Source organism: Antrostomus carolinensis, unplaced genomic scaffold (genome assembly GCF_000700745.2).
Source record: "Antrostomus carolinensis isolate BGI_N321 unplaced genomic scaffold, ASM70074v2 scaffold27596, whole genome shotgun sequence".
Lineage (NCBI taxonomy): Eukaryota > Metazoa > Chordata > Aves > Caprimulgiformes > Caprimulgidae > Antrostomus > Antrostomus carolinensis.
Window position 1 is genome coordinate 14,812 of NW_010322926.1, and position 12,719 is coordinate 27,530.

General features: G+C 44.4%; 1 protein-coding gene across 1 annotated transcript in view; it reads right to left on the minus strand.

Moving 5' to 3' along the window:
* Positions 1 to 12,436, minus strand: part of FOXN4 (forkhead box N4) — a 12,607-nt gene extending 171 nt beyond the window's left edge. Inside the window, exons 1-9 of the mRNA XM_010170432.1 lie at positions 12,354 to 12,436; positions 3,536 to 3,699; positions 2,551 to 2,666; positions 2,340 to 2,453; positions 2,070 to 2,197; positions 1,614 to 1,697; positions 1,317 to 1,537; positions 569 to 952; positions 1 to 129 (exon numbers count right to left, since the gene is read on the minus strand). Of these exons, the coding sequence (XP_010168734.1) occupies positions 1 to 129; positions 569 to 952; positions 1,317 to 1,537; positions 1,614 to 1,697; positions 2,070 to 2,197; positions 2,340 to 2,453; positions 2,551 to 2,666; positions 3,536 to 3,699; positions 12,354 to 12,436 (1,423 nt within the window). The remainder of the gene's footprint in view (positions 130 to 568; positions 953 to 1,316; positions 1,538 to 1,613; positions 1,698 to 2,069; positions 2,198 to 2,339; positions 2,454 to 2,550; positions 2,667 to 3,535; positions 3,700 to 12,353) is intronic.
* Positions 12,437 to 12,719: the final 283 nt, after the last annotated feature.

The window sequence follows — 12,719 nt, forward strand, 5'->3', positions numbered from 1 at the left end:
TGCCGCTGGAGACGGGGGTGAGGCCAGGGGTGCCCAGGTCACAGTCTGAGAGGTGGAGCGGGGAGTTGCTGAAGGCACCCAGGGTGTCAAGGCTGAAGCTGTCATCTTTCATTTCCTCCCATATGTTACCTTTAAAAGATTAAATTCTGGTCACAGCAACACCCCCAACCCGCCTGGGCACTGTGTGTAGGGGTCAGTCCACAGCTGAAGGGCTTTACCTGCTGTTTAGGACCAGGGCTGTTTGCAGATGGTACCATTTCTAGTGCAAAGGCAGTAAATGTCTGTTCCCCCCAAAGTCCTCTGGCTCCAGCAGCAGTCCAGACCTTTCTGGGAAGCATCTATCTACCATGTGCTACCCAGAAACCCAGGAGCCACGCTAGGCATCACCATGAGCCAGGGAAATTCTCCTTTTACAGAAGGGGAAATCAAGGCACGAGCAGAGCTCTTGTTCTCATGAGCTGTTACATCCCACCCCAGATCACCCTGCTGAGGACCCTGGTTATACATACAGTGACTACAGAACCATGTAGATCATGCCCTCCCCTACCCCAGCTCCCTTCTGCCATACCTTGCAATGCAAAATCCATAATGCTTGGGTCCAGAGCATCCACCTCCGTGCTCATGTCTGCTGTCACGTTCAGGAAGTCCGGAGGTGCACGCCCCATGGGGTGGTGGGGAAGAGGGCTGTGGCTCATGTCGGGCAGAGTATGGAGAGGAGGTGTTTGTGCAGGCGCGGGCGAGTCTGGGGCGATGCGAGCCTGGGTCTGGATCTGGTGGTGCAGGGGGATGGACTGCAGCGAGAGCGTCATGATCGGCTGAGGCTGCAGCTGGGAGATGGAGATTCGGCCTTGAGCTGCTGCCATGTGGTTCAGGGTGGAGACCTCCGGCTCTGCCTGTTTGCTGAGCCGCCTGCAGTTCTCGGGTCTGTCGGTGATCAGCTTGTCCAGCTCCTCTGCACGAGCCATACCCATTCCCAAGGAAGAAAAGAGACAGTTTAACCCGTTTGTTCAAGCAGGGCCTGGACAAAGCATCTCACAAGTGAGCACAGCCACGTGCTTCTGCCATAGAACTGAACAGGCAGTGGCTGCCACCGTACGAGATGCAGCACAGGAGGTCAGCTTTGACTGCAGAGAGCAAAGTTCCAGTTCCAACCCCCCTGTTTAGAAGCTCCCTTGAAGTACTGGAAGGCCACAGTGAGGTCTCCCCAGAGCCTTCTCTTCTCCAAGCTAAACAAGCCCAGCTCCCTCAGCCTGTCCTCATCAGCCCTCTGACCATCTTCCTGGCTCTCCTCTGGACCTGCTCCATATAAGCCCTACCTGGGTTAGCCATGCTCCTGTGAATAGCAGCCAAGTCCTTCCGCTTCCACTTCTGCATCTCCTCTTCCATCTTGTCGATCTTGGCAGGATTGAGAGCCCACAGGCACCCTTTGCGAGAGGTGCCACTCATCTTGTTCTCCACCTTCTCAAAACACTTATTCAGGGACAGGTTGTGGCGCACAGAGTTCTTCCAGCCATCAGGGGCTGTCTGAAAGATGCAGGAGGATGTCAGTGACGTAAGCCCTGAACAAAAGATGTGTCATGTTCTACTTCCACCCTTCAGGTGTACACCTAAAAAAAAGCTCCTTCATGAAGCTGTAGATCTCGCTCACTGGGAGGCTGCCTGTTTTGCTGTTCTTCAGGGCCATTGCAATCAAGCAACTAGAGGACAGAGAAATACAGCAAATAACAACAGATCACATGTCCTCGGCCATCACATGCCACCTTCTGGTCTAGCAACCTCAGCTGGCTGAGCATGGGATTACTGTGCTCAAGTGCTCAGAAGCCGCCCTGTGATCCTGCAGATTTTACTCCTCTCTGCTCTTACTCTACCTTTACACTGAAGTCCAGGAACTAGTTTGCTTGTTCATTCTTGCAGCCCCTCAGGAGCAGCTTCCACAGAACTCCTGGGCAGATGATGGGATTTTTTGTTCCCTTCAAAAGGAACGAAACATTCCCGTGCTCCCCCTCCTATAGCATTACAGTCATCCCAACACAGGCTGTAGGCAACAGGCTATCCTGCTCTCTACTCACCTGTAGGAATAGATGGGCTTGGGGTAATGCTTTGGGTGCAGTTCTTGGGCAGAGTGAGGAGCCAAGCGTGGCTGAGAATAGTGTGGCTGGGTCCCGTAGGACGCGTTGTAGATCGCTGCTGGGTTACACTGTGTGCAGAAGGAAAACGTCAGACACAAAATGTCCCCAGGTATGCAGGTTTAGTAAGTTTTATTGGTTTTATTTTAAAAGACTTCTAGATGTGATCTTGGTAGGTACTTCGAGACACAGACCACAAGCAAATAACAGTACCTGTTGTGTGTTCTGTGCTAGGGCAAACACTTGCTGTGAATGAGGAGGAGGGAAGAGGTGTTGCTGTGTTTGTAAACTAGGAGATGGCTGCCCACCTACAGCATACTGGCTCATCTGCTGAGATAAAGACAACAGACATGTCAGTCTGGAAATTACCAACATCTTTTCCTAAGAAGTGTGGCAATACTGAGCCATCCAGGCCCGCTCTTACATTTGCTCCATGTGTTGAAATAGAATTCAGTCCCAAGATTCCCTGTGGCAGGCTGGCCTGGACATGAATCATGGCTCCAGGTGCTCCTGTCAAGTGCATATTGCTTGCTACAGGACCTGTAGTGGAGAAAGCAAAGCCAATGAATGTTCACATGGAAGTACACCACAGAGAGAGAGCTGACATTTGTAACAGAAGCAGTTGAACACAGCAAAGCTCTGGAGTGGATAATCACACCTTTCTCTGGCTTTCCATCCCAACAGAACCCAGAGCATTTCACAAATTGCCAAGATGACATCAGCTGCTTCTAAAACTTGTTATGCAGAGAACAAAAGATGACAGCTGTTTAACAGTCCACAGGGGTGTTACAGACACACTAGCTTACAAAAGGAAAGAAAAAACAAAACCCCAACATATTCAGCACTATCTGTACTCCAGGAGGATTTCTGCTCTAAAGCAAGATGATATGCTGAGCTCTCAGCAGAATGCCTTAGGGAGCAAAAGTGTTTACCTAAAGGATGTTCACAAAGGAAAGAAAGGAGTTCAACAACCATATGCTGCAAGTCTGTATGAAGCAAACAGGTATGGGGTAAATAAGATACTCTTAATTTTATCAATGTTGAAACCAACAAGAAAGACTAATTACCTAATTCCAAAGCTGTTCAAAACCTCTGAAATGCAACCTCTTAAATACCTTGGCCCAAGTTCACCCAACAAGGTGCCAGCAACTACACTGAGCAGAAAAGCCAATAGGATCCCAAGATCTCTGTTGTGACTGCTAGGGCTCTCTGCGTCTTGAAATGAAGGAAATGCATCAGGAATAGCCTCAGCAGAAGACAACAGCCTCCAGGTCTTCTGATAGAAAGCGAAATATAATGCACTGAAAAGGAATCTGCTACTAGGACAGCTAGCCTGTGTGGGGGGAAAAGGAGGGGAGCAGTAGGCTGTGTCGTTTGAAGAGCAGTTGTTGAACATCCTCACAGTTTACCTGTCTGTTGTAGCATTGCGTTGTGGGCACCAAGGCTAAAATCCATTCTTCCACTGGCCATCTGTTGTAACCGAGGAACATCAACAGATGTCAGCCACGACAAGGACTGTAAGTCACTGGGGAGGTCATCTTGGCTCAGCTGGGAGGGGTCAGAAGCTAAAAGTCTGCAAAATGGCATGAAAGGTTAGAAGAGAGCAGAGAGACTGCTATGCTGTCCCTGGTACGAGGAGAGATGACTGGGATGCCAAAGCTCACGTAGGTCAGCGGGGAAAACACTGACACAGGCTGGAATCCTGTTTGCAAAATTCAGATGCGACCTTTGGTTTCACAGCTGGCTGGTTACTGCTGCCCTTTACCTAATCATGTCTTCCTTTGTATAATTGGAAATATTTTGGTTAAGCAAACTTCTTGTGCAGTATTTGTAGGGGAAGAAGGTGTAAGAACCCTGAAGAGAAACTGCCTAGAAACGAAACCAAAGCTGAGTCGTTATTTTCACCTTTGTCAGACATTTGCACTTGTTTGGCCTTGATGTAGAAGAAACCTGTCAGGACTTTTAACCAATTTTGCATTAACCTTGAAATCCAGTGACCAGTCAGCCTTGGAAGGGGTTTCTGTGCCTAGCTCCTCATGGACCTGTGTTTGCTGCTGGAGAGGGCTTTCCCCAGCCGCTGCATCCCGCTGGTGAGGAAGGATCAGCGCAGAGTTGCTGCACAAAGAAAACTTTACAGAATGAACTGGTGATCCCTTCCATTCCCTTCACAGATATGTGAAGATATTGATATGTAACAAGGAACTATGAAGCACATGAAACAATTTTTTAGGCATTTTTTTCAATATACTAAAGGATTAGAATGAAAAGCCAGCGCCTGAATGCACAATAACACCTTGTTTGCCTTTAGCAACAAAACTGAGGCATAAAGGTGCCAGGCTGCTTTTGGTTTAAAGCTCCAGTTTTGACACATTCTGCATTCTCCATCCCACCTGTTTTGTTTCACTTCTGATAGAACACACAGCACGAAACTGAAATATTGGAAGATATTTACAGCACTCAAAAATCCCTGTGTCGTCAAAACTCCCCTTAAAGTCAATAAAAGAGCTATCACCAATGAAGGGCCAAACTCACTTCTACTTATGTTAAACAAAATCACAGAAGTCAAGGGTGTCTTGAGGAGTAAAGCAGTAATTAGAACGTGTCAGGAAGTTCTTGTTGGGTACCCAGGGTAAACCCAAAGGGATTCAGGTCCAGGAAAACATCTTTCTCTTTCAGAAGAACATAGTTTAGTTGGATGTAGTAGATTTTTGCTTGCAAAACAAAGGCTTTAAAGAGCTCTCTCATAGATGTGTCAAAGCAGCTGCGTGGTACTAACGTGTGCTCGTTGCCAAATGACGATGCAGAAGCCTGAAATAAATCTGGTCTCTTGCTGAAGCATCTTTTATGTTTTACACGATTCTAAATCAGCTTAAAAGAACAAGGCAGAGCTCTAGTGCCTGGCTGCCCGGGAGCTTTCAGGTCCTCTATTCATGATTTCCAGAAACATGTATCAAAGTTCCCTAAACTATTATCTGGGAGATCTTTAAAGCAGAATGTAATTTATTTGTTTGTAAAATGGTTTTGAAAAGAAGAAAAGGAAAAAAAAAAAAAAAACCAACAACCAGCACACGACCAGGAGCCAAAAGCTCAAATCCTGGCCAAAAAAACATCTTCAAACCTCACCGCCAGCCTACCCTGTTCTCTTTCTCCTACTGTAGTTATAGTGCAATAATTAGCATTGCCATGGTTACCAGTGTTCAGTTATTTTGTCAGGCTTGGGACTTAAATACATTAAAAAGACTATCAGGTGACGGCTCTGCCGGCCCGGAGATTGGCTGGGTTGGAAGTAAACAAGAGCATTAAATGATTTGAAAACTGGGCAGGCTCATGTCGTTTGCAACAGTTGGGCCCATTCATGGGAAGCCGATAACCCATTGTGCGGCCAACGACTGCTGCCCGGTGGCACGTGGCCTCGATTGTTTTTGGGATTCTTGCTTAATTGTTTTTTGGGGTTTTTTTTTTCCCCCCCTCCTCCTCCTTTTTACCAACTTCACATTAATCTGGCTGAATGACAGCCGACACACAACACACATCCACATGCCATCTGGCACCCTGGTCCCTGCCAGTCCTCCCAGACAAGTCAGCTCCTTCAACAAACAGCGGGGTCAGCGGGGCGGTGAGGGTCAGCACCCACTGCACACGCCTCCTGTCAGGCAATGAATCCAACACATGCCCTGGCTGCTCCTCCACATGGGACCAGCAGCTCCGAGTCACGGGGATGCTCAGCAGCCTTCCTGGCTTTAGTTTTTTGGGAACAAAAGACCTGTGCTTCACACTCAGCCCAGGTGCACCCATCCTGGTGCTCCTTTCAGACACAGGGATGATGGGGAGACCCCGGTCACGGCTGGATGCCAGTGGAAGCTTGAGCTACAACTCTTCTCCTTGCCACCCACCCCACGCAGCTCCCTGCCTCTCACACCAACGCCGCAGATCCAAGGAAGGTGACTGGACTTTCAAGTTGATATAGCAGCTCCATTTCAAACAGCTATGAAGATGCAATAATACATAATAACTAGGCAAAGTGTGTGAGCCAGCTCTGTTTCCAAGACAAAGATGTTTCCTTCCCTTCCCCACCCTAGCATGGCATGGCTGCTTGAAATTGAGTTTATAGTTCTTTTAAAATGACCTCTGGCTGTTCACTTACACTTTATTTTTTTTAATGGATTTGTTAGTTGTCAGAATAACTGTTTTCATTAATAATGGGGAAAAAAAGTATCATCAGAATAAAGTATTTCACATTTAAGGGTTATTCTTTAGGTTGTCCTCAAAACCAATGTTGAAATTTCATATGTCTAAAAGAAGGTGAAACTGCTTCAAGTAAGCTCATTGCTCTCTGATTGAGGTGTTTTAAATGCCCAGATATATTCTGCAGCATAAAACCAGTTTATCTCACAGTACACAAGCTCAAAGTGTGTCCTGCTTTTAGTGAAAAAATATGCTAATCTAACTGCCTCAGGAAAGAGAGCTGTGCACAGCAATACCCAACATTTTATCTCAATCTTTCTGACCTGAAAAAATTGCCTGTGCTAAGCCAACTACAAATCTGTGAGTACCCGCTGTAATATCACGTGTGCTTCCATTCTGTTCCCCTCCACCACCTTTTTCAGCTCACGTTTGAGGGTAAACTTGAGGAGTCAGAGATCCTGCCTGTGGCTGGGTGTTCACAGCCCCTGGCACAATGGGGCACTGTAGTAAAAGCAGCCATGTCCTTTCAATGCATGTAAATGAGATAAATAGTGATACGCTATAATTAATGCACACACACTACTGCAAATGTCCCCAGCTGCACATTCCCCAGGCCTGGCTGGAATGTACCCCAAACTCCTACAGGGAAAAGGTTACAGTCACACCAAATGTGTCACAAACTTCTTCCCTCTTTACACTTCTCTTCCATCTTCCTCCCTTGCAGGTGCTTTTCCCCTCACTGGGTTCTGTTTTCCACACTCACAAACACCTGCCTGTCTCCTCCCTGTTTCTGCACCAGCTCCTCTCCTGCTCCAGCCAGCAGCTCTCACTGCTGCTTTCAGTCTGCAATTCCTCTTTGCCTCTTGAAGATACACCACCCATCCCATCCCAAACCACCAGCCTCCCTCTCTCCTCTGTGTCTTCAAGTTCTTTGAGTAATTTTTGGCCTTGCTGGAAATAAGAACAGAAATTGGGCAGCTTTCCAGGGACAAATAGAAAGTCCCTCCTCAGCTACCACTCAACAAACTTTGCATTATAGGAACTAAAGCTAATGAGGAAAAGCAAATAGCACGATTACCCTGTCAGGTGTTGCTGTTCTCCTTCCCTTACACCATGGTTCAGAAGAGAAGATGGTTCTCCAAAAACCTTCTGCAAAGGTACTCAACACTAACAGAACAGGCTACAGATGTGCTTCTGGAGACTTTTATACATTTCACCTCCGAGTTTCACAACCCTCATTACATCATTTTGGTACGAGATGAAGGGAAACTGAATTACAAGTGACCTACATGATTTGCTTAAGCCTAAGAGGAAGTTAGCAGCAGTGTCAGCACTGAGCCCTCAGCCGCTCGCTCCCTGCTGAGCTTCACCCACATCACCAGCCCCAGGTTTGGATTTGCCGAATGCACCCGGTGTCTGGCTCTGCAACTTGATTTGTTAAAAAAACAAAACAAAACCAAAACAAAAACCAAACCTGTGATGAATGTCAAAATCAGCTTCTCCTCAATGCAAAAATGTGCTGAAGAACCTGGCCCTACAGGAATGTTTTCTATAAACTCAGTAGTGCTGTCTACCTGGAAAGCCATTTTTTCCCTTAACATCGCTTCAGCTGCTGTTTGTTAGCACTGAACTGATTCACCTGCCCGGGATCTTGGGTAGAGTTATTTACTCCAGTGTAAAAGGAATATAAAATATATTATCCTTTGCTTTGTGCTGTTGTAAGAACACATCTTCCTTGCATCAGCTGCTGCAGCAATTCTGCTTTCTGCACATGGGAGATTTTTTAAATGGGTAAAATAAGAGCGGGGTGGGGTGAGCATCCAAGATCTCACAGGAATGATGAAAAAGCCCAAATTCCCTTTCTGCTTCCTCATTTTGAATGGGAGGTCAAGCGCTTTTTTTGACCTCCATTCTGGTTTCACTGGGGGCAGATGAGCCTGAGAAGACTGCAAGATACGGCCTGGGTACAAACCAGCCCTTCCCATCCCTGCCTGTATCTGCAAGACAATTTGAGGAGCAAGGGCCACAATTTTTTATTAATACAGATGAGCACATTTCAGGAACTGCATAGGAAACAGTTGAGCTAATCCACTTAAATCAATCCACAGTGGCCTGAGTTTGACTGATTCCTAGGAGGTTTCTCACATTTTTTTGAAAGAATGAAGCAACTCCTGTGATGAAATTCCTCCGACACATGGAGTCATTATCTCACTCCCTGTCAGACACACATGGTATCAGGGGAATGGACACTGACATTTTCTTCAGGAACAATTACGGTTTCGTTAGTTCTGCATTTGGAACCTTTTGTCTGCGGAAATTTCCTTCATGCCAACTCCCAGACTCCATCCATCCCCAGTGGTGACAGCCAGGGCTCCTGAGCTGTAGCTTGCTCTCCAGGAACCAAAGTTTTCTTGGTTATATAAGAGTGTCACTTAGGAGATCTCAAATGTCCTCTGTGTCATAAAAATAAAGACTTTTCCCCTTTTTCACCACTGTAATGTGGTCATGTCTGGAATATGTGGAATACAGCCGTTACATCTTTATGTGTCTATGCTTCTTAATATCATTTTATGCTAAACTATGCTAGCATAAAGTAATTATTACAACAAAAATTTAACTATCTAAAGAGCTAACCAATACAGACCAATTTTTAAGAACCAAAGGGACAATTAAAATGGGGTGAAGGAGGATATAGTCTACTAATAAGTTGAATGACTAACAATTGAGTAACAACTTTTGATCAGAAAGATATCTATTTAAAACTTAATTCCTGATTAACATGTTTAGAAAATGCATTGCAAGGTCTTCAGAACACTGCTTAAGGCTTCTATCAGCTGGAAATACATAGTAATATAAAAAAATAGAAACATGGTCCTTACACAAACTACTGAGCTGCAAAACATGAAGTTAATTCATCCTGTTGCTCTAGGGTTAGCTTTACATCTGAAGAAATGTCATTTCTTCAAATAGAATTATGCATTTTAGTTAATTCTTTCAAAATATAGGTGCCAGAGTTACCTAGAGTGATGATTTGATTCTTTAAATGTGGATTTTCACATATGCCAAATAACCCACAGCAAGTTACTGCGTCTCCCTTCCATTGGCCTGTTTTTCATGTCATGATTTATAACGTGATATGTAATAAACCACACACAGCTGTACCTGCTTTGGGAATGGGGTAGTTCCTGAGAAAAATAAGCATGCTGCTGCACTTCAAAACCAAGAACTTTGAACTAGGATAATATTGAGCCTTCTTTGGGAGAGAACTTACAGGTCTGTAAGTGTTTTTGTAGTCTTAGTCCAGTCCCCTTGGTCTCTCACCTGGCTCCCTGGAGATTTCACAGCTCAAAACCTGCACATTAAATCTGATTCTGCACTTCTGTACTCCACAACAGATCTTTTACTTCTCTTGCACTCATTATGTGTGTTAAATCAAATTAGACTGCAAAAGGATAGATTGCAGATTTCAATTAATCAATATTCCTTGAAGACCACGGGGTTCATGAGCTGAAGAACCTTGTTTCTCAAAGACCAGCTCCAAGGCCACTCTCCACTAATTTAGTAGCCTTTGAGTAGGCTCCTAGAATTTACACAGCTTTGTGCTGAAATAACCACAAGTGCACCACTGCATAGTAAACTTCTAGTCTGCCTATTGCTTTGATTTAAACAGCAAAATATTTACACTACAACATAATGTTAGGTTATTAATTATAATTAATAAGTATAGAGTGTTAAGGGTTTAAAAATCCCAGTGTGTTACAATTCTCCACTTTTATTCCCTGAAATGTAAAGTGAGCTCATTGGAAATATTTGCCTCTACTACAATTATGAAAATATTGAAGGTATTAGTATTTTCTTTGGGATAGTGAGAGGCATCTGCTGATGTTAAGTATTACTTTGCTTTGGTAGCCAGGCAGTGACAGAAGCATCAGAGAAGATGTGATGGACCTTAAGCATTCCTGGACAGTAGGATGTTTTATACCCCACAGCTGCTTCAGTGGAAGAGATATTTGTCTAAAATCATTTTCCTATGTTACAAATAGTCCTTGGATTTTTGCATAGCAGTCTAATCCTCCTCACTACTCTATGTGCTACATCAAATTTACTAGAGATGCTTTGGATCCACAGAATTCAAAGATCTGCTAAAATCAGGGAAATTTTTTTTCCTTGTCCATGAAAAAAGAAAAAAATTTAAAAATCCCATGGTTTCAAACTGGAAACACAAGCTGCAGGAAAACTTATTGGCATTTGCTGATTTGATCCCTGCTTACACACCCACGCCCTCCCCTCCCTTTTCAGTGCTTCCTCCTGCACACTCGCAGGAAAGCCTGGTCTCCTTCAAGTCCAACTGTCCCATTGAAAGATTCCAAGTGAGACAGAAGAGTATTTTCAGCACAGCCCCAGCCTCCCAGTCACTAATTGGAGGCCATTCCCCATTTTGTGGAGCCTTGATGCTCCCCCATGGAGAACTCGGGACTGTGGGTTCCAGTCTTGGACTGTGGTGACAGCAGGAGAGTAAACAGAGTTGATAGAATTTGACAGGTCTATTCTTTTCTTAAAATCATTCAGTCTAAAAGATTTTCTTTTACATAATCCAAAGTGTTTTCTCATGAAGTAGGACAAATACTGCTCTGCATTTATGGTGCAGTTGAGATTTTATGCATTTTTATCAGAATTTGCCTCTATTAAATGAGGTCAAATAATTCAATTTAAAGCTGCGTTAAAGAAATCACAAGTGGGTTAAAAACTTTAGAGAACAGGGATCTTTGAGTTCAAAATGTTTAACAGAGAATTGAAAGTAGTTTTTAAAAGCTGACTTTTGAATAAAAGGAGAAACCTTACAATTCCTTTACTGGTAGTAAGATAAATCCTATCTTTCTCCCCCAAAAGGAGTGGGTTTTCTGCAGCTAGGAGTTAAAGAATAGTCCTCTCCATAAAAAGGGTCTTTGTTAAGGTGGTAGGTTCTTCAGGGCACTGAAGATACAGACTTAAATATAAGCACCCAGAAGTCTCTCTCATACACATCCTTCTTTAAATACTCAATAATTCCTCTACAAATATTTACAGAGCCAACAAAAATACCTGGAGCAAACAGGGCTTTAATAAACAGCAAAACAGAGTTTCACAAACCTTTTTTCCCAGTGGCTGCAGAGAGTATAACAAATCACTTGTTGAGCTGCAAGAGGCTGCAGTGCAGCGTCTGCATGTTGAATAGAGAGAGGCTGATAGAAGAATACCTGTGCCCGGCCACTTGCACCCACAGAACTGGGTGAGAACACCCTCAGGCTGGGGGGAAGGTGATAGCCTCTTGCTCCTCATTTTAAAGCAAGAAAATATATTTTATTTTAATTTTTATTGTGAGAACTGGATCGTGTTCTGCTATTCTGTATTTCCTGGAATTCTGTGTCATGTGACAAGACATAACCTAACTTAACCCAGAGCCCTGTAATTCATGCAGAACTGTGCTGTGACTTCTCACAATACTTTCAAATGATAAATCGAAGCACAGTGCTGTAGGTGAATTATCAAAGGCTGTTAACCAATGCAGGTTTGTTCCCACTGATATCAGAAGATCTCTGACAGAAGTCAGTGCTTTGGAGTTCTACATGAGTACTTGTTCTAATGAAAAACTCTTCTAGTGTCTGTTGCACCTGATTGAGTCTCTCCATGACTGCTTCATAGCAATGCAAAATGTGATCTGAAAGGGAACTTTTGACTAATTATTATTTAATAAGAATATCCTTCTCTGGCAACACTCACACAGTAGAGGGAGTTTACTGGAAGGTCAACCCAAGGCTTTGAAGGTGTAGTTCTCAAAATAGTTTAAACAGGAATGCTTCTAAATAAGTAACGCATAGTAACCAATCAGCAGCTTAGAAATCTGATTTAGAGAGGAGATATGATGCAGTTAACTTTAAAAAAAAAATAAAAGGAGTTGATTTCTATATGCTAAGGGTTTTTTTGGGAAATAATGAGAAAACAACACCAGTTAGCAGGCTGGGAGAGCGCAGCGCGTGTTTTGGAAATGGATAAACACCTCACCTGTACTCCTGGGAAGGGTGGTGATTTTGCCCTGCATTCCTAAGGATTCCTGACATTCTGGCCGGGATATCGCTCTCTATCATCTCCTGGGGAAGAGAGAAGCAGGCAGAAGCGGCGGTTGAGGCAGCAGTAGCTATCCAGCACTTCAGCAGCGCCCGGGACAGCACAATCCCCACCCGCGCCCGGGGCTGGAGGAAAAGTCAACCCAACTGGGACCACCTTCACCCCCAGGTGCACTGGTTTTATTGGGGAAAGTGGGGAAAACACGGGGAAAAGGTTTTACGGGGGTGGAAAAAAAAATAAATTAAAAAAAAAATAATAAAAGCTGAGAAGGGGAACCTTGACCTGATGGAGGGAACCTCTACC